Raw genomic sequence first — 25,947 nt, 5'->3', positions numbered from 1 at the left:
GGGGCTTCCATGGGAGCAGCCCAGGCTCCGTGCTGCAGCCAGGAGGCTACAAACAGCTGCTGCCCTCCTGGCCTAAACTGTCTTCCAGCCCCGGGCTCCAGGAAGGCAGCAGGCGTCAGCACTGCACCCATTGGGGCTGGGGCTGGGGAGGCAGCAGCTGTTTGTAGCCTCTCGGCTTCAGCCAGCCCCAGCTCTGGGTAGCTGTTGATAGCCATGGAGCCCTGGTTGCTCCCAGCAGGGCTTGCAGTGTCCCAGCTGCCTGCTGGGAGCAGCCCAGGCTCCTGGCCGGCAGCAGCTACATAGAGCTGGGGCCAACTGCAGCCGGGAGGCTGCAAACAGCTGCTGCCTCCCCGGCCCCAATGCGTGCTGAGGAAAATGGCCTTGTGTGCCATGCTCGGCACATGTGCCAGGGGTTGCCGACCCCTGTTTTAAAGGGTGCCTGGAGTCTTAATAAGGTGGAGACCCTCTGCTATATAGAAAGGAAGAAGGAGGCTTTTTAGATGGTCTGGGCAGAGACGGAAGAAATAGTTGCGGAAATAGTTATCAGAACTGGAGCAGCTGGGAACCCTTAGGTTCAGAAGCCCTTGGATATATGGTGTTAGAAAATATATTGCAGAACTATGAAAGCTCTAGAACAGTGGTTCTCAACCTTCTTGTACCAGGACTCATTTGTAAACATTAAGGGCCAGTCCCAACCCAGTAAATAGTTTAAGTAGAAAGCAGCCACATAGCCCTGCCCCCAGGCCCCAGTGCCCCAGTGTGTGGGGCAGGGGGTGGCTATGTGTGGGGCAGGAGGGCCCCCCAAGTAGTCCCTTTCAGGCTGGAGGTCTGACAGCCTGCAAGGGAAAAGCCGTAGTTTCCCATATTTTCTCTTTTAAAGGAGGATCCATTTTTAAAGTTTTTTCACAACCCTTTCATATATTCTTGCAAACCACTTTTGGTTTGCAACCCACAGGTTGAGAAATGCTGCTCTCGAGTATATATCAAACTCCAGGATGGGCACCTGGCAGGTTCTTTATCTTTTATATCTTAGCTACCTAGTCCCATGGATATCTTCAATCTGTTTTCTTTTTACCTATAAATAAGGCCTGACTTTCAGATGTACTCAATGGGAGAGGGAAAAGGCACTGTTATGTTCCTGATTGCAGCAGTTAGGCTGGTTCCTAGAAGAAGCAGTAATACAACAGATCTTCTATTCTAGCACTATCAGTTTAGGAAGGCAGCATGTAAAGGAAGGGCAGAGCCAACATTTCCAGCTGCTGAGAAGTCTTCAGGACCCTGCTCAGGCACCAACGTTAGCCCTAGATCTACCAACATTGGTAGCTCTTTTCTTCCCTTTGAGAAGTCACAGAAGAAGTTCAAAGGGACTACTGAAATGGGAGCAGCTTCACTGTGTTTGCACACTGAGTTCCAGCAGACAGCCTAAAAGGGAAGAACCATTCCAGCTCCTGCAATATTTAAAGGACCTATAACATTGTTTCTCCAGGCCTCATTTGGCCATTTGATCCTGCAGTTGTAGGAGAGACAAATTTGTAGCTTAAACAGGAGGGATGATACAGGATGGCATAGATATTGTAGTTGGAAGAGACACCATCAAAGGAATCGGTTTGCTGTACCTTTCAACATAAATGCAGTGTTCTTATCTACTCTTGCATAAAAGAACAGGCGCCAAACACTCTATTGCAGCCAAATCATTCAGCAAGGCTGAAAAAAAGACAGTTTAATACAGAAGTACTTGCAAAGAACCCAAAACTGAACGCTACTGTTTTTGGAGTTGCTAGAACAATTCTAAGTAGCAGTTGTGCTGTTCTGGAGAATCTAGTTACTAAGAAAACAAGCATCTCTGAGGAAAGACTTGGTCCTCACAATGGTGGTTACAGGCTTCCATTGATGCTGTTTATTCCCTGAGAGCAGCAGTCTACTACTTACAAAATCTCAATAGGTCTCTTGAAGCTAAGAGCTAGTAGTTCCAGCTAGTTAAGGCACAGTGATTTAACAGTCATTGCTAATATAGAATAAGCAATGACTATTCACAGATAAGCCATGACTGTCTACAAGGCTAGAGACAGATACACTCCCCCCCCCCTCTTTTTTTTTTTAATTGCTTTAAAAGGAGAGGCAGGGCTGCTACTTGGCAGCATTGCATGTGTCATTACCACATCGCTCTCGCATTTGTCTACCTCAAGATGATATACAATGTCATTAGAATTTGTCTGTCTCTGCTAGGCAGTCCCTGTGATTGAAGAAGCAAGAAGTAGGCCAGTATTACAAAAGACTGGCAATTCTACCTCTAAAATACAGGAGATTACACAGGTCAGCTTCATATGAATTTTCAGTCAAGACCTTCTGACTGGGAACAATAGTTAGCATTATAATGGGTAAGGCAGTGGTTCTCAGACTGTGGGGCGCATATGGCTTAATCAGCACACTGTTGCAGCCCATGTGACAGGAAGTAAGTTGTGTAGGTATGGCCTACACACTGAGAGCTGCAAGTGTGGCCCACTGTGGCAAATAGGTTGAGAACCACTGGGGTAAAGTAATCTGCATACAGTGAGGTTATCCAAGCTACAAATTTATTTTGTGTTTATTCCACTGCAGAAAGAAATAGAATATATTGAATTGTGTCTGATAGCAGAAAAACTTCGTAGTGTCAGAAGATCTTTTCAGCTCTTTCAGTTGTCAGAGATAAATGTATATAGGAGGACAAACTTATACTAAATATGTAGCTAAGAAAAATAGTCGGCTTATTGCAGAAGGCAGGGTAGATTTGCACTGTATAAATCTGCCCTGCCTTCGTCCTGACTTAAGACTAACACAGCTAACTACGTCTCTGATCGTTGACAGCCTGCTAAAAGATGTTTCTTGGACCTCCTTGAAGATATTGGCTCTGGACACCAACTCACAGACCAGAAGCTGCTTTGAGAGGGCAGGTGAACAATGATATAAGTTGCATAAATAAATTATCATGAGCATACTTGGATCTCCTGGTAGCTTGGATAGAAAAAAATGTATCTGTTGTGTCAACTCATCATCTAGTAGGAAAGAACCTGAGTAGTAGATTTGTTTAGTGGAATCATGGAAACCAAGTCAAAATATGATAATCTAGTCCAGCACTCTGGCTTGCATCTACCGATGCATCTCAAGCAAAACCCAAGAATCATCCTCCCACTTTACTCGGCCTTGGTGAGGGTGCAGCTGGAGTACTGCATCCAATTCTGGGCTCCACACCTGAGAGAGGATGTGGAGAAGGTTGAGAGAGTCCAGAGGAGGGCCATGCACATGATTAAAGGTCAAGAGAACAGGTCTTATGAGGAGAGGCTGAGAGGCATGGGCAAGGTTCTCCCTAAGCAGCACGCATGTGTGGCCGCGCACAATTAACAATCTTGCCGTGCACCAACTTTTTAAGGCTGCGCATCTGCCCAGGGAGGAGCTGGGTGTGGAGGGCGGCAGAGGTACCGGGGCTGGCATGGGACACTTACCAAAGGTAAGCTCCTCACTCATGCAGGGCAGGCAGTGGCTTCTCCCCAAGGCGAGGCAGGGCTGGCACGGGCTCTGCCAGCTCTGAGGAACTGCTCTGTACCCCCACATTGCTTTGGGGAGCAAGAAGGCACATGGCGTCAGGATTGGGAGTGTAGCAGTTCCCCCAAATCGCCAGAGCCCATGGAGCAGTTTCCTGGAGCCAGCGGAGCCTGCACCAGCCTTAGCCCCCATCCCTGCCTTGCCTCACCTTGAGGAGGAGCCACTGCCTGCCCCATATGAGGACCTTACCTTGGGTAAGCGTCCCAAGCTGGCCCTGGTGCCTCCCTTTCAGTTCTATCAATTGATTGTTGTCCTAGCCGTCTGCAGAGGGTTCAGGATTGAGAGTATGGTCGAGGGTAGAAAGGTAAGAAAAGTTTATTGACTTAGTATACTATGCATAGTCGTGTTTTTGTTAAGACAGATAACGATGGACAATAATAATTCGCGCTGGCAACTTATCAGCAGTCCCCTCTAATGCCTGATGTATGACAAGTTTATCTTTCCACAAAGCTCAGTGAAGTCAGGCGTCCCTGATCAGCACTGTCCGAGAGGTACCAGGAAAGACCCTGGTATTCAGTCCTTGGGCTCTTCGAAATCCACGGGCTCACTGATTCAGGTCAACAGCTAATTAGTAGTTTCTTTCACAGAGCTGTCTCTTCCTTTTAAATGATTTCTGGATGTGCCGGCCGATGTATAACTTGTGAGCTATAATGATGATAACTTACAGCCATTTAGATTCTTTTTACTTCAGCTGTCCTTAGACCGACCAATAGCAGTACAAGTCTTGCATTCTTCTGATAAGGTTAATTTTAACTATGCCACAGGGCCTACCATCACTTCTATAAGGCTTTGCTAAATTTATTAGGCCTCATACAACATACAAGGCCTTACTACATTTTAGACTTTAATTAGGCTCTTAGCAACAACATATAACTTAATATCTGAACAAATGACAGAAAAACACTTGGTCTAATCTTCATACAGCCTTCAGCAAGCACTTTTTTATCACACAGACGTAATTTCAGCTGTCACAATTGTGTCCAGCCCTGTCACAATTGTGTCCAGCCCATTGCTGCTCTACAGCACTCCACTATGCTGCTCTGGGCAGCAATTAGCATGGAGAAGGGTGGTGGCTGAACCCTGCCTGCTCCCACCTGGACACTTACTGGCGGACTGTGCCGAAAGGGGGAGGCGGGACCAAAGCAGCGTGCTCACGGACTGCTACTCCTTAGAAGAAACATTGAGCATGGGACTCTTCAGCCTGGAGAAGCAAAGGCTCGGGGATGACTTGGTGACAGCTTAAAAGTATATAAGGGTGTGTATCAGGAACTGGGAGAACGTTTGTTCATGTGGGCACCCCAAGGGAAGACAAGGTCTATACACATGGTTATAAACTGCTGGAAGACCGTTTTAGACTGCACATAAGGAAATACTTCTTTACCGTCCGAGTCTCCAGAGTCTGGAATAGACTCCCCCCAGAAGTGGTGTAATCACCTACTCTGGATACCTTTAAAAAAAAATGGTTGGATGCTTATCTTGCTGGCATGATCAGACCCCAGCTGACTTCTTGCCCTTTGGGCAGGGGGCTGGACCCAATGATCTTGCGAGGTCCCTTCTAGCCCTAATGTCTGTGAAACCATAAATAGTCCTAATAACAGAGAATATGGAAAATAATAAATATTTTTCAACAAGTTCAAAGAACTTGAACAGATCAGAACTCCGGCAGTTCCCTGGTACTTTTAACTAGTATATGTATTCCTCTCTTTAGTCTCACAATGGGTAGGGTTCTCTCAAATATCAACAAATTTCAAGCATGAAAAGGATGGAGAGGCTGTGATACTTGGAATTACTAACCATGAGTATAGCTTCAGAAGTAGAGGATTTACTTGGAAAAGGTTCAAGAGCAGGGGCAGGCAAAATATGGCCTGTGGGCCAGATCCAGCCTGCCAGCCCATTCTATCATGCCCACCGGGCCTCTAAACATTTTGGAAAATTAATTTTTTTTTTCTGCCTCTTGCTGACTGTCAAAGATAACAGGCAGCCAGTGGCAGCAGGACCCAGCGGGAGCCTGTGGCTGAGCAGCAATTCTAGCCTGGCTCCACCCAGCTCCCACCACCCTCCCCCTTCCCACCCTCAGCCCTAAACTAGAAGCCTCTGTGGTTCTAGTTCTTTGTTCATCTCGTCGTGCCCCTCTTCCTTTCCCTTTTCCCTCTCCCTCTCTCTCTCCCTCCTTCCTTCCCTCCCTCCATCTTCTCTTCTTTCTTCCCCCTCTATGAAGTTTTATTTATTGTCACCATGTTTAGAATTTTTAGAAAACCTGGTATTTACCATAAAAAAGACATGTTTACAATTATTAACTATATTAATATACAGTGCATCCTGCCATATACGCCCCCGCCCCAGTTTTGTTTTTTTGGCATGTTGGCATTCCAGCACCTTACAAGGTAGACATTTTGGGTTTTTTGGCACTCTGGCCAAAAAACATTGCCTACCCCTGACATGGACCATGTGACAGTGTAACTTCTAGTTCCAAGGACATACTGCCCCTTCCCGAAAGGAGTACTTCTGGAGGCAAAGGGAAAGACTTCTGGTGTCAAAGGGCAGGGGCTAGGGGGCGGGACTTCTGGCCACAAGATGGCTACCAGGGGGTGGGGGCAACTGCCAAGGGGCGGGGCTACCCATGCAGCCCTCGACAGCTCACCAAAATTTGTGAAGCGGCCCTCCAGCCGAAATAATTGCCCGCCCCTGTTCAAGAGCGCCAGCATGCTTTGTTCCTTGTGCCTGGCATTTTGACAAAGAAACCTACAACCTTGCATTGCTGCTGAAGTTAGTAGCTTCCTGCGTAAGGGAGGATCTAGAGAATCTTTCTCTTTGTGTAAAAGAAGAAGAATAAATCTTTGGTTACTCATGATTCTTGAAGGTCTTGGATCTTTTAGATCAGTTTGAAGATAAGCAATGACTATTAGCTGCATCAAGGTTTAGTCTTTATGTATTATATTCAGTATTGTTCTTTTTGGGATGAATTGGTTACAGCCTTCTGTCACCCCATTCCCTCTGTTACTGTAGTGTTAATGACTGCTGGGACATTTAAGGCTGAATTTGGGGAAGAGCAGAGTAAGCAGGACCAGGGGCAGTGCTCCTGTTGCTGTTAGGGCCATGACTTCACTGTACAGCAGCAGCCATTAGATGGCACTGTTGCACAGCTCTCAGGAGTAGCAGCTGAGCCTGAAGCAGCCAACCTGTTTCAGAAAACATGATGTTCTGTAGGGACAGAAGTTGCACATAAACTGGTTGAAGCGATCAGAAACTGGTTTAAACCTGTAATCGAACAGAAGCTTAGTGGACATAAAACAGTTTCAAAATGGCTGAAACTAGTTTAAGATAAACGGGGTTGAATGTAGTATTAGACTTAACTGGTTTAGGTCAAACAGGTTTATGGAACTTCTGTCCCAAACCCCTTCCTGGTTCAAGTTAAATCAGAATCCTCCAGCATCCCAACATGCTTTGCAGGCCTGGGCTGGGCTGTGCTGTGCTGTCTGCTGGAGCAGAGCTGGCCCTGCCCTGCTGCTCCCTAGCCTGAGTGGTGATGGCTGGCTGACAAGGTGGTGGGGTTGGGGGTGAGAAACCTGGTTGGCACAGCCCAGTCTGCCTGGTGGGAGCAGAGCAGCCCCTGCCAGCCTTTTCCCCACGGGGGTGGGGGCCAGCAGGCTCAAGGGGAGGGAGATTAAACTCCCCTGCCTCCCCTCTCCCACCCACAGAGGACCCCTGCTGGAGTCTGCCCAGCTTTCCCCACTGCTGGATGCTCTAGCAGCAGGGGGCATGGCCAGAGCTGGCCCAGGCAGCAGGTGAAGGGGGGCAGGGTGGGGATTAACCCCCCCCCCAAATCCAGGGATGACTAGTGCCTCCTGAGTCTAGAAGGACACAATTTGTGGGCAGGCCCCGGGACAGGCCAAAAGCCCCATATCCACTCCTATACTTCTGTCGTGCCTTAGTGCCCCCCACCACACACACACACGCGACACTGGTCCAAGCGGCAAAAAAACTGCCCTGTCCTGAGCGGTGCCAATCTCAGGGGGCATGTGCCCCCTCCCCCACCAGTTGCCTGTGCCCCCCATCTCCCCTGTCTCCCACCAGCATGGGGACCCCTGCTGGGGTCTGCCCAGCTTTCCACCCTTCTGGCTGCTCTTGCAGAAGGGGGGGGGGCATGGTCAGAGGTGCTGCAGGGGAGCGGGGTTTAATCCCTCTCCCTGTCCCTCCTTTGCCTGAGGGGCTGTCCAGGTCGGCTCTGGCCACGCCCCTCATTACACGAGTGGCTAGCGGGGTGGAAAGCCAAGCAGACCCTGGCTGGGGTCTCCCTGCTGGTGGGACAGAGGGGAGACTGGGAAGGAGCAGCCCTCTCTCCCCCACTTTTCCTGAGGCTGGCCATGCCCCCCCCCCCCCCCCCCATCAGGGGCAAACCTGGCAAGGGCTGCCTCCCCCTCCAGGCAGACCCTGGCTGGGGTCCCTGCAGGCCAGGGGTGGGGGCTTAAACTCCTCCCAGTCATACTCAGAGGCCTGCCAGGGCCAGGCCATGCCTTCCCCAGTTCAGCTTCCCTCCAGCCTTGTGGCTGCTGCTGAAGGGAAGGGAGGGCTTGCACTAGCACTCCCTGGTGTCTAGCCTCAGCCACTGCAGACACGTGGTTGCATTTCTGGAATCAAAAGTGAATGTCTGTTCACTTGCAAATTGGGTCAATCTATGTAGGTTAGACTAGCTTGCAAAGATTGAATCAGTTCAGTCTCGGGCTTTTTGATCACCTGTACTTAGCTGAGAGGTCCTCTTCTCATGAACCATCTTAAAGTCACTTGTGCGGTTTGAGTCTGAGGTAAATGTTGATCATGAATATTGGTCATTGTTTCTTTTGAGAGAAGACTGTCAGTTTCTTTCACTCTGTATTTGTTTTTATAAAGCCATAATCATATCTGAAGACACTGAGGATAGTGTTTTGGAGAAGAAAGCAGATGAGATCTGTGATTACAGGAGGATTAGAGGAGTAGAGTAATGACTTTTTAACCTTTTTTTTTTTTTTAATTATTATAGACAGACAAAGGCATGGGAAATATTTACCAGAAAAATCATGTAGAAAAGCCAAAGGTAGTCTATTTAAAAGAAGACCCACTTGAGTTTAATCTTTTAAAATACCAACTATTTCCAAAGGCAATTGTTACAGTAATAATACATCATTCAATGAAGTGCAGTTTATAATGGGAACATGGAAGGTGGCTGTTATTAGTAGACGTCATCCTGATTTGTTCTTGTGTTGCATTCCAAGTTAATATACAAAGTGCTTCAAGATGATGTGAAAGTTTAATAGGATGCCATAGACAATGAATGTTGTTTTCAAGCTATAGTATCAAGGACAGTTCTGACCATATATTTCTGAATTTTGGGGAGTCTAATACCTAAAACTCCAATTGCATATTGTCACCATTTATTTTTTTCAGGGTAACTCAGGCTTATGCTGAAAAGGCACTGTTCTAATCTGGGGAGTAGAAGTTCAGAACAAAAACTTCGGATGCCAGAAAAGATACTTATTCCCAGTCTCCAAAAACTTTCTTCTGAAAGGGTACTTTACCCAGGTCTAATCTCCTAGTGCTCCTGTATGGGTTTCAAAGAGACTTCTTTTGAAAAATATAGTTTTGAGGTCTCGCAATAGCTGATAGCTAGTTAGTTCACCATATTTTATTACTTTTTCTGTAGTGTTGGTAAGGTATTGAAAACACAACATGTCATCTGTGGGTTCAGTATTCACTAAGAATGCCATATAATGCTCAAGCTATGGCTTTCAGTTGATGCAGTGTCATTTTTAAAATTCATAAGAGACGTAGAAAAGTATAAATGCATAATTCTGTGGTTTATGAGGTAGGGCTCTTGAGTAGTGTGATTTCTTTGGTTCATAAAGTCACATTTTTGTCTTTCATAGCTGCATTTTAAAATCTATGAAATAACCTTATTGATGCAACATTAATGTAAATTTTGAAATTCAGTCAGAAACCAAAACTTTCTCATAGCAACTTTTAACTCTTCAACTAGCTTCAACCTGGGAGCAATGATTAGTATCATAATGGGTACGGCAGTGGTTCTCAGACTGGGGCGCATGTGACCCAATAAGCACATACAGGCCACATATATATATGTACATAACTGGCTTGGTGCTTCTTAAACTTTTTAGACTCAAGGGACACTTTAAACTCAAGGCATCTCTCAGAAAATGTCAGTGCCTAGTTTTCACTCATTTTTTTTTTTTTTATATATTTATTTTTTGACTACAGAAAAATAATTGAGCAATTCTTCTGTTAAAAAGAACTTGGACCACAACAGGTCAGAACATTTATGACTCTATGGTTTTCTATTTGAAATCTATGGGTTTTTCTTTTGAATTGTGTCAGGTGTTTGTACACCTAACAGTGCTTATACTCTGTTCCCCTGCAGTACCCTTACAAGGATCTCATGGCATCCTAGGATGCTGCAACGACTTGGCTGAGAATCATTGGCCCAGCTAAACCGTTGCTGCATTAATATAATGCTGCCATTAATTTGAATGCATGAAATTTTGTGTTGTCCTTCTTTCATGACCAGGGATCCTGGTTTTCTGTGTTTAAAAATAGAAATTCTATGATTTCCCCCCCCAATACCTCCTTGCAGTTCTCTGATTAAAAAAACCTGAAATCTGTGTGTGTGTGTGTGTGTGTGTGTGTGTGTGTGTGTGTGTGTGTGTGTGTGTGTGTGTGTATTAGGGCTTTGGAGGCAACTCATGTCTGGGTTTGTGGCACCATGAACATGAGAATTTGTTTAACATCTCAGATTATATTTTACAATAAAATTTGACTTTTAGTGTTAACCTATTGTAGGTCTAAAGCAATGGATATCAACCTTTTTAGACTTAAGGCACACCTCAAAAATGCCAGCTCTTAGCTTTCACTTGGTTTTTGACTATGGAAAAATAATAGAACAGTTTGTCCTTTGCAAAGGACTCAGAACAGCCGCAACAGGTCTGAATGTTTTTTTGACACTTCAGATTCCTGTTTGAAATCTGGGTTTATCTTGTGAAATCATGTTTGCACACCTAACAGTGCTAATATTGTGTGCCATCCTTAAAAGCAGGGGCGTCAAACTCATCTGGCAGATGAGTGATGCAGGACCAGTCCATGGGCCAATTCATACCCACAGGCCTGCCCTGCATTCTAGATCCAGCATGTGTCCTGGAGCAGCCAGAATGGGCACTATATGGCATGGTCCTGTGTTGGTTGTTCTGGTGCGATGCTGCCCATGGCAGCCACTCCAGGATGCATGCTGGAGGGAGGCTGTGTGCAGCGCACCCCACAAGCAGACCCACTGGCAGCATCAGGGACCAGATGATAGGGCTGCAGGCCATATCTTTGACATTCCCACTTAGCACTCTAGGGTGCATGGTTGATAATCACTGATCTAAAAAGGTTGTTGTTGTTAGAACAATCTAAATGTTAATTGTTTATCAAATCCATAATAAAGAACAGTTTCTATTTACACTTGTAATTAATATAATAAATGTTCATAATCTGTGAAAAGCCATTTTGTTCCCACCACAAAACAGTCACATTTTACAACCAATGTCATTATTGAACTCTTTTCATTTGGGAAAAATGAACAAACTAAAAATGCTGACCCTGTCAGAATAGAATTTTTGATGTATACTTTCCTGTTCTTGGAATACCCATTAGGAATCTGTTTTATATTTTACCAGAATTTTGAATATTGTCCATATGCTTGACTTTATATACTGCTTTTAAACTTTTTTTCCATTTAAAGACATATTCCCATAAAAGTGCATGCTATATTTCGCTAAATTAAATTCTGTACTGTTATGTCCATTTTATTTTATCAGTAATTTCATTCTTTCAGAGCAGCGTGAACACTAATATTGTATTATTAGTTTAATTGAAGCATCAGTATTATGCAATTAAGGTTGTTTCATTTAAAATGAAATTTAAAATATCTTATTAAAGAATATTTGTTATCTAATTTAGTATATCCTTTAATACTAAACTCTCTTTACATAAAATACTTTGATCATTTGATTTTTAATTGATGACCAATGGACTTGATACAAAAATGTACTTTGCTTTATTTTGCTGATAGAGGTATTTTACCATGCCAAAAGACATAAAAGTTTGTTTTCACATTGTGTTATCCATTATGTTGAAATTGCACAGTTGGACCCCAGACCTGTAGGGAACAGTATGCATGGCTCTCCTTACTGATGCCAGTCAGACTACGGGAGGGTTTGGGGGTTTGCCCATGTATGGGATTATGGTCCTGTTGGATAAAAGTATATATATTTTTTAAATCTATTAACTGGCCAAGTTAAATGTTTGTAAATTCTGCTACCAGATTGAATAAAATGTAGCAAATGTGAAAGTTCTAATACATTATACTTTATTATTTTTACAACTGTTTTTATTAGGAAAGGTACTGGTAGCCTGGACTTCTTTAAGGTTGCTTAGTACTTCTCACTGTAAGACCTATTTGCAGTTCGATGTTGCTTTGCCAGACTTCAATAAATTGGGCTGACATTTTCTGTGCCAGGTGTTTGTCTGGCTAAATGTCTGAACAGAACAAAGTCGGTCAGGAGTTCTCCCCAATTACTCTTTTTGCTGACAAAAAGAGGAATCCAATCTATATTCACACTGTTAAAGTGTCTCCAGCTATATTAAGACATTGTGGCCTATCTTGACTGGCTGAAACAGATTGAAGTACATTCCGTTCTAATGCATTTCACAAGATGTATCCCAGTCTTAGAGTTTTAAATTTGCTACCTGGAGTTAAATTTACATTTTTCTCAGCACTCGGTGTAGAGCAGAGGTACTCAGCCTCCGGCCTCCAGGCCAGATTGGGGCCATGGCACCATTTTCTCCAAGGGTCAAGACATTCTGCAGGAGAGGAGCAGTGGCACCAATCCTTTACTGCCAAATCTTCTAATCTGTTGGAAATACCAGGCCCTGAGCCCTGGATAGGACGCCTGATCCCAGTAGGGCTGGACAAGGGGCACAGTTGGGTCCCTAGGACTCAATCCATGTGGGGCAGGGAGAGGGTGGTGCCAGGCCCTAGGGCCTGGTCTGGCCCACAGATGGCTCCACACCACTAATCTGGCTCACAGGGCCAAAAGGTTGAGCACCACTGATGTGAAGGGCTTCAGATCAGGTGCTCATTTCAGCAGGGCTGTCCTGCAGTTACTATTCCAGTAGACTTGAAGCACTTGTCTCCGAAAACATGAGTTACTGCTTGTGAATTACCAGAAGTGCAAGATGTGTAGCTGATGGTTTGGAAGAATAGTTACTTAAACCAACTAAGTGTTTCTTTGGGATATTCCATCCAGATCTATTGTAACCTGCTCTCCTTCTCCGCTATTAGAGTGTTCTTGCTTTCCTGGATCCTGTTTTGGTGAATAAACTGGATAAGTCATTCCAGCCACCCAGTCCTCAATGGTCTTAGCCAAAAAGTGCCGGAAAGCCCCAGTGGACACTGGTACTCAAAATATTCCAGTCTTGCGTGCATGGGGCCCACACATGCTAAAAATTAAATATATATTGAAAATATCTGAGGTACATTTGTAAGAGCCACAATTATTGTGAAGTAAGTAACTGTACTTTCTTCAAAATGGAAGTTACTATGTTGACTGCAGGTTACAATTTGATATAGTTCTACAGACATGTATGGATCTATTTAGATCCTACTGAAGTGAGAAAAAAAATCATGGGCCGCTCGCAGCACCGTTTTTACAGCATGCCCCTTCCCTCTGCTTATTTGTGAAAAGGCTATATAATATCTTAATTTCAAACTAAATTGATACTACAATAACACCTTTTGCGTTCTTGTGTTTTTTTCCAAAAAAAATTATTTAAATACCCAAGGGGTAGATGCTTATTAAGTGTTCATTCACTGGATGGCTATGAAGTTCATTGAGTAATTGCCTGTATACGTTCCACTATCAAGGTGCATGCATCCCATGCACTTGAAATCAGATTTTTTTCAAATAGCAGTTTGTGATGATGCTTGTGCCACGTGTACACTTACTTCCTGTAGCAAAGAATATAAAGTGCGAGGCAGCCGTAATGCTTCTTTTATCTGTCAGCAGCTGTGAAATAAAACCCTGCAGTAGTCTTGTTTCTCACTACTAGCTGGTTTTAGTTTAAAAGTGTAAAGTTTGATTCTGATTCTATTGACATATTTTGATTTGATTAGAAAGGAATACCTTCCTGTTGTGGTGCTCAATCCATGACCCCTGATGCAAAGGGCATTTTATGTACATAAATCAAAATGGTGGCGCCTAAATGGATGAGGGCTTAAATTTTGCTCACGTCATGATGTTCTCATGCCAATAGGAGATGGGCATGTTCACCATTTCACTATACCTCCACAAGGGATATGCTCTGATGTAAGCAAGATTAAGAATAAGATTCTGAGGGTTATGGAGGTAAAGCTAAAGCACTCTCTTTTCTGGGAAGTTCCATGCAAGCTGTCTGTGGAAAATTCTGTACGGCACCGTTCATGCATGACCAGTACCCTATGAACGCCGAACATGAGTCCATTCTTCTGCAGTTGATTTTTTTTTTGCCCTCACTATTCCTATTGGAAAGCTGTTCCAGAACTTCACTGTTTTGATAGTTAATAACTATTTTCTATTTCCAGCCAAAATAATCTATACACTTTAAATTGTTCTCGTCCCCTGCCCCCTGCCAATTTTATCCTTTTCTGTTTTTTAGGTCCCCAATTTTTTTTACTAGACTAATCATATCCCCCTTAAACTAAGTTGAGCCCAGAAGAACAAGTTTTCATTTTCTCTTGCATGATAGGCTCTCCATTCTCCTGTTTATCCTAATGGCCCTTCTCTGCATTTGTTCCCATTTTAATGTACCTTTTTTGTATAGCCACTGGTTTAAGCTTCAGCTGGAATACTGTATACAGTTTTGGCCACCCATGTTCAATGTCAGATATAGCTTTCAATGTACAAATTTCCAAGACATGCTTATACCATATTTGCTTTTTTTCATGGTTGCATGAGATGCATGCTTTGTAGTTTATTTCTTGTTGAACTAATCCTCCCATGTTCTTTTTTTTTTTTTTTTTCCTTTCCATCTGAGCCCCAAGTTTACAGTAGAAATTTTATAAGCCCTACCTGTCATGTTGTATTGTTAAATACTACTACATTTCATTCCTTTCATAGTATCATAGTACTTAGGGTCGCAAGGAACCTAAACAGATCATTGGGTCCTACCCCCTGCCCTAGGCAGGAACAGGTGCCAGGGTCATATCACCCCAGGCAAATATCTGTCCAGCCTCCTCTTGAAGACCCCCCCCAAGGTAGGAGAGAGCACCATCTCACTTGGAAGCCCGTTCCAGAGCCTGGCAGCCCTAACTGTAAAGTAATGTCTCCCGATGTCCAGTCTGAACCTTCTCTCTAACAATTTGTGGCTGTTATTCCTAGTAACCCCAGGTGGTGCCCAGGGGGACAGAGCCTCCTCCAGTTCTCATTGGTCCCCACCTGGAGAGTTTGTAAACAGCCACCAGATCCCCCCTCAGCCTTCTCTTGTGGAGGCTGAATAGGTTCAGGCCCTTTAGCCTCTCTTTGTATGGCCTGCCCCACTGCTCCTTGACCATGTGAGTGGCCCTCCTCTGGACCCTCTCAGTGCTAGCCACATCCCTCTTGAAATGTGGTGCTCAGAACTGGACACAGTACTCCAACTGTGGCCTGACCAATGCCGCATAGAGTGGAAGGATCACCTCCCTGGACCTTCTTGTGATGCATCTGTAGATAGACGACAAGGAGCAGTTAGCCTTACTGACCGCTTCCTTGTGTTGGCGGCTCATGTTCATCCTGGAGTCAACAATGCCCCTGAGCATTACCTCCCCTGCTGGGCCCTTGCAGATGTGCTCCTTGATAATTTTCCCAAAGACCTTCCTAAGGACCGAGGTAAGACTGATTGGCCTATACTTGCCGGGGTTCTCCTTTCTCCCTTTCTTGTAAATGGGGACCACATTGGCCCTTTTCCAATCCTCTGGTACCTGGCCAATACTCCAATCCTTAAGACCACCCAGTTTTTGTTATGATCCTGATTCTTATTTGTGTTGCCAATATTACTAATGAAAGTATTAAATAAAACCAGTCCTTGAAGAATTCCTTTAGTAACTCATGTCAGTCTATAATTCCTTTTTTACTTCTCCAATAGCCCAGGGCTATCTAAATTCTTAGCTGCCTGGGGCTGTATGAACAGGGACTGCACACTGGGGATGATGACCCCCTGGGCCACCGGCCTTCCCCTTGCTGCAAGCTCCCCCAGGACTGTGTGCATGTGGCTCCAACCCTCACCATTGTACCATGCATGTTGGTGCACCCCACAGTGCTGCACCACATGTCCCTTTCCCTCTCTTCCCTTCCCCACTGCTATACAGTGTACAGTCTCTTAGCTGTGGGCTCCCCTGCTGCATCCCTCTGTAGTGGTGGGTGACAGAAAGTAAAAGCCAGAGAAACGAGGAAGACCCTGGGTGCAGCAGCAGCCAGAGCAATGAGGGGGAGCAGTGGCCATGGGGAGCCCACGGTATAAGCTAGCTGCTTTCAAACTAAAATTCATTCCATCCTGGGTTTCTCATACCACAGTGATAACAAATGGACAATTCCAAAAGGAACTTAAGTGCCTGGCACTCTTGAGCTTCCTTCTGCTCTTCTGTGGCATGGAGCTTCTTTGCCATAGCAGGTCAGAGCTGTTCTGAGGCCTCAGCAAGTGTCCTGGCCTTATGAAACCTGTAGCCACTCCCCCCTGGGTCACCTGACCCCCCACTTCCTCCCCACCCCAGAACTGTCAGTCACAGCCCTGATTGTGTTTTCTGCACCTGGGACCATTTTTATTAAAGGCCTCTCCACTCCTAACAGTCCCTCCAGCGGCCTGGAGCCAGCCTCTCTGGATCTCTCTTCTTCAGAAATGGGATAGGGGCCCCATTACACTTGTATTGCAACCATTATGTTTGACGATTCTGTAGCATCATAACTGTATATGGGTATCCCTTGATAGCAGTACAGTTGTTATGTTTATCTATACCTAGAGATTATCAAAATGGGTGAAATAAGATTTAGCTACAAAAAATGGCACTGAATGGATTCAGGTTCACTCCACAGTTGTGGCCTGTCTAGTGAATATCCTGATTTCTGAAAGATGCTGTATGGCAGCATAGAGTTCAGTGTACACATTCATTTTTTTTACTTGATGCCAGTTTCTAAGTCAAATGCAAACTGTAATACTACAGTCTTGTAGTCCTCCCTCCAGAGGCCAGAAGTTACCTTCCTCATGGCATTAGGATAACCTGCTTGCTAATTACCCAGAGGTGGAATCAATGTGAACTATTTCTAGGAAGAACTATTTTTATAACTAGTTCTTTGAGATGGTGTTTTCTCATAGATTCTAAGACCTACTTTACCTCCTGGTTGACAGGAGTCTTCTGGTTGATGAAGGAACTGAATGAAGATTGTGACTGTCCCACTCATTATTTCTTTTATTATAGAAAGCGAGCAGTGCAAAAAGTTGCAGTCATAAGGATGTTGCTAATCAAAATAATCAGAATTTACATGCACAAGGCTTAAGCAGTTAAACTTGCACTTTTTACCTCCCAGATTGAGTAAAGGCATTCTGTTGGCAGTGGTCCTCTAATAAAGACAATGAAACAATAGTATATTAACATTTGGGGACAGATATGGTGGTGAAATATAACATTTTATCGCAATATTACCTTGGACATTAGCCATTTCCATTTCCTTATGCATAAATAAATATGATAGTCAAAATAATTTTCCCAGCCATGGACTGGTTAGGATGCATATTCTCAAATTACATCACTTTGGGTAGTTTAGACTTTCTGTAATGTTTTAAATTAGTAAAAAAATATAACTTGAGGTAGATTCAATACTTTGGGCAACGTATTCCAGCCTTGAGTAAAACTAAATCTTGTAATATAGTTTTCTATTATACTGCAATCTGGTGAAATGAAATAAACCATGGCACAGTATTTTAATACAATTCACATACACATTAGATCAGCACTTTGCCTTGGCCTGTTTATATGAATTCTAGCTGAAGAAGGAACAAACTTTTCCTTTCATTCCTCCAGCTAGAATTGTGTATATCTAATGGGGAACTGGAACTCTTTTCCTGAAAAGGAATAAGGAATAAAGGGAGAGAGATTAAATGAACTTTACTCCTTATAGCAAATAACCTCAATTGGCTTTTGCTTCTCGCTAATAAAATACTGAATGTTTTTAATTTTTTTTCTTTAAAAAAAATACAGAGTAAAATAGTATCCTATATAGTACATAAATATTTGTGTTCAGGGAATTCAGAATAAATTGATCTCTACGTAGCCAAATTTTTTATTCCAAATTTATTTGAGCAGGGGGTTGAACTAGATGACCTCCTGAGGTCCCTCACAACCCTAATTGTCTATGAATCTAAGTAACTCAGATATTTTCATAAACTCAGTATTTCTGTAAACAGACGGGAGGGAACTAAACTCAAGACGGCGGGTAGCTTCTGTTGGTTCCTTTACCTAGTTGTCCATCGTATGAGCTTCAAGTTCAATACAGTAGTTTTGGAATAGACATTATTATGGTTACCACAGCACGTTTCTCATTCGTAGCAAGCATTGCTTTTTGAGGTGTCAGTTAAGCACTGCAAGATGCAGGCAGTTTGGCTTGTAGTTTCAGGAGACTTAGCTGGAACACCCAATATGTGCTTCTTTCTAAGACAGGATTTCTCTAGCAATGATCTGCTTTCACCTCCTGACAATTGCGCTGTATGATTTTTTTTTCCCTTGACCTTTTCTTTCTCCCATGATTAAATTTGACTGTGGTTTTTATAGCATTGATTCAACACCATCTAGTTTTCTTTTTATACTGCCTTTCTAAAATTGGATAGTCCCTGACCGGTGTGGAGACAGATTTCACATGGTGACTTTACCTTTGGCTAAGTCCTAGCATTGTACTTAAATGTCTTCAAAGCAGATTTTTTTTTGCCTTTGACTTGCTTGCAAATCTAATCTAAAAAATATACTAATTTTTCCTTTAGTGAGGTATAGCCTAAGTAGCTGGAGAAAAGCTATAGGAGACTCAGGGCTTCTTATTTATTTTGGAAATCTTGTTTGACCTCAGCGCCCCTAAACAGCAGTGTCTGGCCCCGTTCTCTTCAGGCAGTTGAATACAAAACAGCTTATACAAGTCAGTTTTTATGCATCAGGGTAGTGCTTGTCCTCACCCTCTGCTGTTTCCTTTCCCTAACTCCTTTTATTTTTTTAAAGTGTGAGTCCGACTTAGCTACATCTCCCCTTGGTGGAGGCACTCCCCTTCTGGACTTCAAAAACTCCTGTTAGGATTTAACAGTCCTTCTGGTTTGGCAGGGCTTTCTTTTAGGGACATTGCTTGGAGAGCATGCATCCAAGCTAAGAGATTATTTCTAGGAGTTATTGATAAATGTAGACTCCTTTTGAGGCTTTAAAAAAGATGATACTATATCTTGACAGCTCTTCTATAGAATTATTTTTCTAGTGTTTCAGATTTTGAATTCAGTATACTAGAGGCATTTTTGCATGTGAAATTTTCTATGAAAATGAGAGGTGTTGTTAATCTATACATTGTCCAGAAAAGAGTGGTCCTTGTCAACCTATTGACAAAAATCCTATAAGTAGAAGTTGGGAGCAGCAAAAAGGGAAAGGTGTAGACTTATAGTCCTGTGACATACATAGTCTCATAGCACTCTTGGCTATCTTGTCTAGAACATCAGAGATGTTAGTTTTGTCTACACTGGAATCAGACATGTGATTCAGTATGTGTGCAGTATGTGTAGGCCTATCCAACATGTTCTGCTTGGCTACCAAGAGCAGTGAGGGTATAATAGGTTGTGTTTCACTATTGGCAAGCTGCCTGAATAGGTTGTTAAAGGTGCGACAGAGGGATTTCACTGCCATTGATAACCACTTTATTTAACTAAAGCTAAATCAAGTATGCCTTCAAAAGCTGAAAGTAAAGTTTCTGATTATATTGTAGACATAGCCCACTGAAGAACAAATTAAACTTTAATCATTGTTAGATTAAAGGCAAGGTGCAGAGTAGCATGTCCCTTTAAAGGACAAGGGCTCGGGTCAGCTAGCTCTTTACTTCTTCAGTTGAGAAATGGTCAAATGTTCCCTCTAAAGGTCTGAGAGAAGAGATGCAGAGGGGCTGTGGGAAGAGGAAAGGCTCCTGCACTAGACCCTGAAGCAGGGAAACTAAAGCGAATTAACCTTTTTTGAAGCATTAGCTCAGGGTCCGCAAAGAAACTGCCATGTCTATTCTGCTTGAGTTTTTTTTATGCTGATAATGAGACTGTTCCTTGAAGGAGATTTGCATGTGTCAGTGAACTCTTCCTAAGATGTGGAAACAGGGCAGTTGCCTCGCACACAGGCATTTAGCTGCATACACGAGACAAAGACTATTGTAAGAGAAATCTGCACATTAACTGCTAGAGCAGCATGAAACAAATCTAAGCCAGGAATAACCAGAGTTACTCACTCTGGGAGCCATAGCCGATCCTCCACTGAAGTTCAAGAGCTGGAGGGGGGAGTTGCTGAGTGACCCAGGGTGGAGGTGACCCCCCCCCTTGCACTGTCGAGCCACTCTGGCTTTCCTCATAGGGAACATGCCCCAGGGTAAGCGTCATGGCTGCAGCCTCAGAGCCACCATGGGGGAAATGTGAGCAGTGCTTCAGCCAATCTCTGGAGAACCTCAAATACTGTGCCGGCAAGCCACGTGCAGCTCATGAGCCACAATTTAGCCACCATGGGTCTATGCGTTACCCCTGGAAAAAAAGGTGCTACCTTAAACTCTAGTCAAAAGGTGGAAGGTTGTAGAGGTAGAGAGATTGGTGTTCAGTTTAAGCCAATACTATTGTCTAAGCAAAGTAAATTTACACGTTTATTGAAAGAGGAGTAAATTGTTTATAACAAGTGTCAATTTTCACCTAATTGCACTTGCAGTTTTTTAACAAATTGACTGGAAATGTTTGTGTGTGTTTATATTGGAAAGTAACATATGTCTTACCAATTTATGGTCCACCTCTTCTAGAATCTTATTATACACTCATCATTTGTGAGCAAACTGTTAAGATGTGTCTTGAAAACAGATATTTTTATCGTAACTTTTACTGCTAAGTTATTTCCTCTTCTAGATCACAGTATTACTAAAAGCTGAACTCATGATCTTCTCTCCCCTCCCTCCCATCTTTAATTTTTTTTTCTAGTAAACCATTATGTTAAAGGACAATACTTATTACATACTGCTGTTTGATTTAAAAGATCAAAGCTATTTTCTGAACAGTTTTGATTAACTGTGAAGACTCTTGATGTTCAAAACTAATAAGTATACTAAAGCATTGCCAAGATTAATATGGAGATGACCCTATGCTTATTTTCAGAATTGCAGGGGGGCGAATTCTATCAACAGTCAAGATGCATTTGATAAAAGGCCGAAACAGCAGGGATCCTTTCTGTCAAGCAGCTGAGGAAGTTGTACATGATTTGGATTTAAGGATTAAAAATATTATCAATTCTCAACATGAAGCCATGACTGCTAGCACCACTGGAATCAGTCCAGCCCGGGTAATAGGCCTCCTTTTGTTCTCCTATTATTTAGCTTTACAAGAAAGCAAAGGTCTTTTTGGTAACTTGAAATATAGTATAATCCTTTTCCAATTACACAGAATATGGTCATTTCCTGTGTAGTGTGGTTCTCTTTGACTTGTTGGCATTCTCTTAAGTACTTCTGTATTGGGGAACTGTTTTCAAAAAGTCGTTTTAACTTCAACTACATTTCTTACATTAAAATGTAAACAATTAAAAATATATATAATCCTTCCCAAACAGCACTTTATAACTTTTATCTGCTAGTAATACAAATACAATTACACTGTAACTTACATTCTCAGATAAGCTATATTAAGATGTAGTTAAGGTTGAGAATGTATATCAATAATCTGGAATAAAATACATCCAGGATGTGGTTATTTTAGAACTGAGCACTGTAAATGCAGGAAATTCAAAACGGTTACACGCTTGCATTGATTTCAAGTGTCTGTTAAGAAATCAGACAAACTTTCCCATGCCTAAACTTTTTCCTTGTAGTGATGTCAAGCAGAAATAATTTGATTATAACCAAGGATCCTGGTTTTCTCTGATTTAAAAAAAAAAAAATCCCCAAGTTTCAGATTAAAAAAAGTAACCCAAAATCAACATTTTTCCATGATTAAAATGAAAGACTACTAATTTATAGATGTGTGTATATAGTGGTATTTCATTTTAATCACGGAAAAATGTGGATTTTGGCTTACTTTTTTTAAACCAAAAATTGGGAATTTTTTTTTTTTATCACAGAAAACCAGGATCCCTAATTATAACTAAACCCATTTATGACCACAAACTCCAAGTTTTAGAAAGACTTTTTTTGATAGAGAATAAGGGAATAAAGTCTAGTGTATCATAAAGGGCAGAGTTAAGGGTGCTTAGCTTTCTCACCTGCTCTTTCCAAGCTTAAACATATTTGTATTTAGTTTTAGAAAAATTATGATTAAACTTTATTTCCATTCTTTTGTTTTAGTATAATTAAACCTCAATATAAACTACTCTCGTTTTACCCTCAAGTATAACTGTTATAAACCTTGTCTCTGTAAGTGCATGTTTATCTGCGGGTTTTATTTTTGTACGATCTCTGAACAGTGTCAGAATGCTACAATTTAGACATTTCTGTGGATTTGAAGATGTATACTTCAGGCTTATTTTTACTTTAAGGTTTTATCTTTTATTAACAGACTTGCCAATATGGCCTGTTTATGCTGTGGTATTCTTTAAGAGGTCAAGGCAACCAGGGTATTCCGGGCAGTTAAGATAGCCAGAATTCTGGCCAGTTTATATATAGACTGTTTTACTAGGATAGTGAAAAGCAGTTAGAATATATATCCCATTTTCCATCTGCTCTCACCTGTTTTCATTGCCTCCATACATCAACTTGCATTTCCCTGTACCCCCTCCACTTTTCTTCACTCCTATCATTCCCATTCCTTGTGCATACACATTCTATTTTCCTCTACACACCCATGATTCCCTTTGCCTCTTCATGTGCTTCAAATTTGAAAATAAGTATTTAGGAATAATGTAATCTTTCCTGTTTCTGCATAAACTTAGCTCCTTCAGCAAAACTTGCAAAGAATTATATTTTCAAAATGCCTGATGTTTCCTATTGTTCTTGCTGGTGTTGATGTCATAGCTGTGTCTGAACGATACCAGTCTCCTGGTTCCCTTTAGAAGAGCAGACTTGGAAGACGGTGGGTGCCCTTCCCATGTTGTCACAAAGTGGAGGATGAATGCTTGGTCCCCCTGAGAATAATGGGAAATAAGTGCACTTCTCAAAACGGGCACCTGAGGGCAGCCTGTGACTTCAGTAGTTTTAGAGACCGATGGGGTAGGGCAACTTTTTGTAGAACTTTGTATAGAAGTACATTATCTTTTAGCCTCTGTTGAAGGAGCAGTTTCATTGAAGAATAATTGTAGAAATTTGCCATGCAACCTTTAAAAAAAAAAAAACATTTTATGCTTAGTTTATTCATTTTTTAATTGACCACTATAAAACTCTTAATTAAAAATGTAATTATAAATTTTCAGAAAAATCATTCTAGAATCAGAGTAAGTTCTGTTTTGGAAAAGAGATTGTATATTTCATCCATAAGAGGTTGAATCCTTTCAAGGCCAAAATTCAGATTAATCTTACCTATACAGTTGAAACTGGTGCCTCAATAATGTAGTATGGGTTGGAAGGATGTTTATCACTCACTTTTGAATCAAATGTACCTGAAAACAGTTAATTTTTTAAAAATAAATACAGTACAGGGTACTTTTATCCTATGACTCTCCACTAGCTGGGTCTTGTAGAGATCCTTGTGCTGGAGCAAAATAATTATTCCATGGAGCAGTTACTTTCCCTATGCTAAAACCTACATTGATCACTAATGGGAATTGTCATAATTTCCTTCCTGACAAAAATATTTTTCTGGTTAAAATATGCTTTGTTGTGATTTGGATTGACAGATGGGAATTGGAGTAGCAGAAGTCATTCTTGAGAGCTATTTAATTGATATTTTTAAGGACAGGGAGAAGTGGATTGACACACAATGGGCTTAGCTTTAACAAGCATTGAGATGGGGACTTTTTTTTTTTATATAAAAACTGTTTAGAAAGTGCCTAGTGCATATTTTTTTAGTCTGTACATGGCTGTCATCAAGAGAGCATATTTTTCCATCAAAATAAAATTCTGTCATGATACAACATGGCACAGTATGAAAGTCATGATGTGGTAATGTAATAACTACATTGGTTGAGAATAAACTTTATGGAAATTAAATGGTACTAAAATAGGAAAATTCTGTAAAACTGTAACAGCCTTAGTTATTAAGAGATTATAAATTATAGTAAATGACTGATGTTACTATGGTTTCTTGAAGGCTAAATACATTAACTGGTAGCATTAAGTAGAGGGAGACTGGAAATTGTTCTTTTAAAAGAGGTTTAAAAAATAATTGATTCTATAAACTTTGCTTATTACTTGTTCTAACTCTCAAAGCAAATTAACTGCAGCTCAGATAAACAAGAAGTCCTGTATTTTTAAAAAGTCTACCATATATTGTGCTCCTGTGCAAGAATATTACTTTTTTGACGTAGCAAATCTGCAAGTCTTGCAGTCCTGTAGTGCCTATGAAGTTCAGCATCTGTACTGCTTAACTACAGAACTGAGTACTTCCAGATGTGCTTTGTTATTGTCTTTGAGGACTTCTTTATTCTTAGGGAAATTTGTGAGGGATTCATTCTCTTTGAACCTAGAGATTATGATGCCAAATTATCCCTCTGACATTTTTAACCAACCTTTATCAGTTTTTTTAGATTTGAGAAGGTAGTTTATATCAACTTGTAAGAGGGCATGGTGGACTTCTTTGGAATCTACTTGTGTACTGAGTGCCACAGGACATGCAATAGAAAAATATTACTTTTCTTTAAATGTGAACTTCTGCAGTGCAGTGCTGTGGGGAAGGAACTTCTAAATGTTACATTCTGATATTTAGGCTAGATATATTATTAAGTTTATGCCTCCAGCTGGCAATGAGCTAGATGTCATTACTTGCTTGGGGGTAAAGAAGAAACTCCCTTATGAACAAGTTACTCCATAATTGCTGAATTAGATTTTTTTTTTTTTTTTACCTTCCTCTGAAATATCTGGTACAGGATGCTCTTGGTGATGGGCTATTGTTCTGGTCCATTAAAACAGAAAAACTTCTAAATATCATTAAAACAGAAAAACTTCTAAACATTTCTATTTCATGTGATTATTTTATACTTACTTCTCTCTAATAATTTTATTTCCCTTTAGCCAAAATTACATGCCATAAATCATGGCACGGCATACTGTGGCAGAGATACTGTGAAGGCCTTACTAGCTCTTTTGGATGAAGAAGCTGTCAATCCTCCTACCAAAAACAAAGCAGAACTATTATATGATGATGAAAATTTAACTTCATTTGGAATCACCTCTGTTTTGACACTGTTCAGGTCAGTGCTAAAAGATCCTTAAAAATGAAGCCTTGTAGTAATTTGTCCCCAGAACAAGAATAATATTCTTGTATAAAACAAAGTATTTAGCAGTGGTCTATTGCATGGGATGGTAGAGAAAGGAGTAGTTCCTTCAGTTTTATCAAAGCTTAGTCTTAATCTCATTTCTTATCTGCTCAGTGGTAGACTACATTTTCATCTACCCTCAAAGTGAATGAGTGTTTTATGCTAAATAATGCAATCTCTCTAGGCAATTTAAAGAGTGTAATCATAGAAAATTAGGGTTGGAAGGGACCTCATGAGGTCATCTAGTCCAACCCCCTGCTCAAAGTAGGAACCATCCCAACTATACCATCCCAGCCAAGGGTTCGTCTAGCTGGGTCTTAAAAACCTCCCACGATGGAGATTCCATCACCACGTCTCTAGGTAACTTATTCCAGTGCTTCACCGCCCTCCTAGTGAGAGACTTTTTCCTAATATCCAATCTAAACTTCCCTTGCTGCAATTTGAGACCACTGGTTGTTGTTTTGTCATCTGTCACCACTGAGAACAGTCTAGCTTAGGGATAGGCAACCCCCGGCACACTTGCCAATTAGTGGCATGTGAAGACGTTTTCCTCAGTACTCCAGGAAGTGTGTGAGGGAATTGTTTAAAAAATAAATAAATTATTTTTAAGTTGCTGCTTCGGACTCTGGAGCAGCCGCAGATCCCAGCACTGTGGCAGGCACCAGGGGAGGGGCGAAGAGAAA

At 41.9% G+C, this 25,947-nt stretch overlaps 1 protein-coding gene across 2 annotated transcripts in view; it reads left to right on the top strand.

Annotated features, from left to right (window-relative positions):
• The window catches only part of PARPBP (PARP1 binding protein), a 62,226-nt gene that overhangs the window by 22,253 nt on the left and 14,026 nt on the right, over positions 1–25,947 (top strand). For both annotated transcript variants that reach the window (XM_006019510.3, XM_006019509.3), the window contains exons 7-8: positions 21,025–21,208; positions 25,020–25,198. In XM_006019510.3, coding sequence (XP_006019572.1) covers positions 21,025–21,208; positions 25,020–25,198 — 363 coding nt within the window. The remainder of the gene's footprint in view (positions 1–21,024; positions 21,209–25,019; positions 25,199–25,947) is intronic.

This window comes from Alligator sinensis, unplaced genomic scaffold, assembly GCF_000455745.1.
Source record: "Alligator sinensis unplaced genomic scaffold, ASM45574v1 scaffold74_2, whole genome shotgun sequence".
NCBI lineage: Eukaryota > Metazoa > Chordata > Crocodylia > Alligatoridae > Alligator > Alligator sinensis.
Note: the sequence above shows the minus strand (reverse complement) of the source record. Positions and strands in the feature narration are given on the sequence as shown.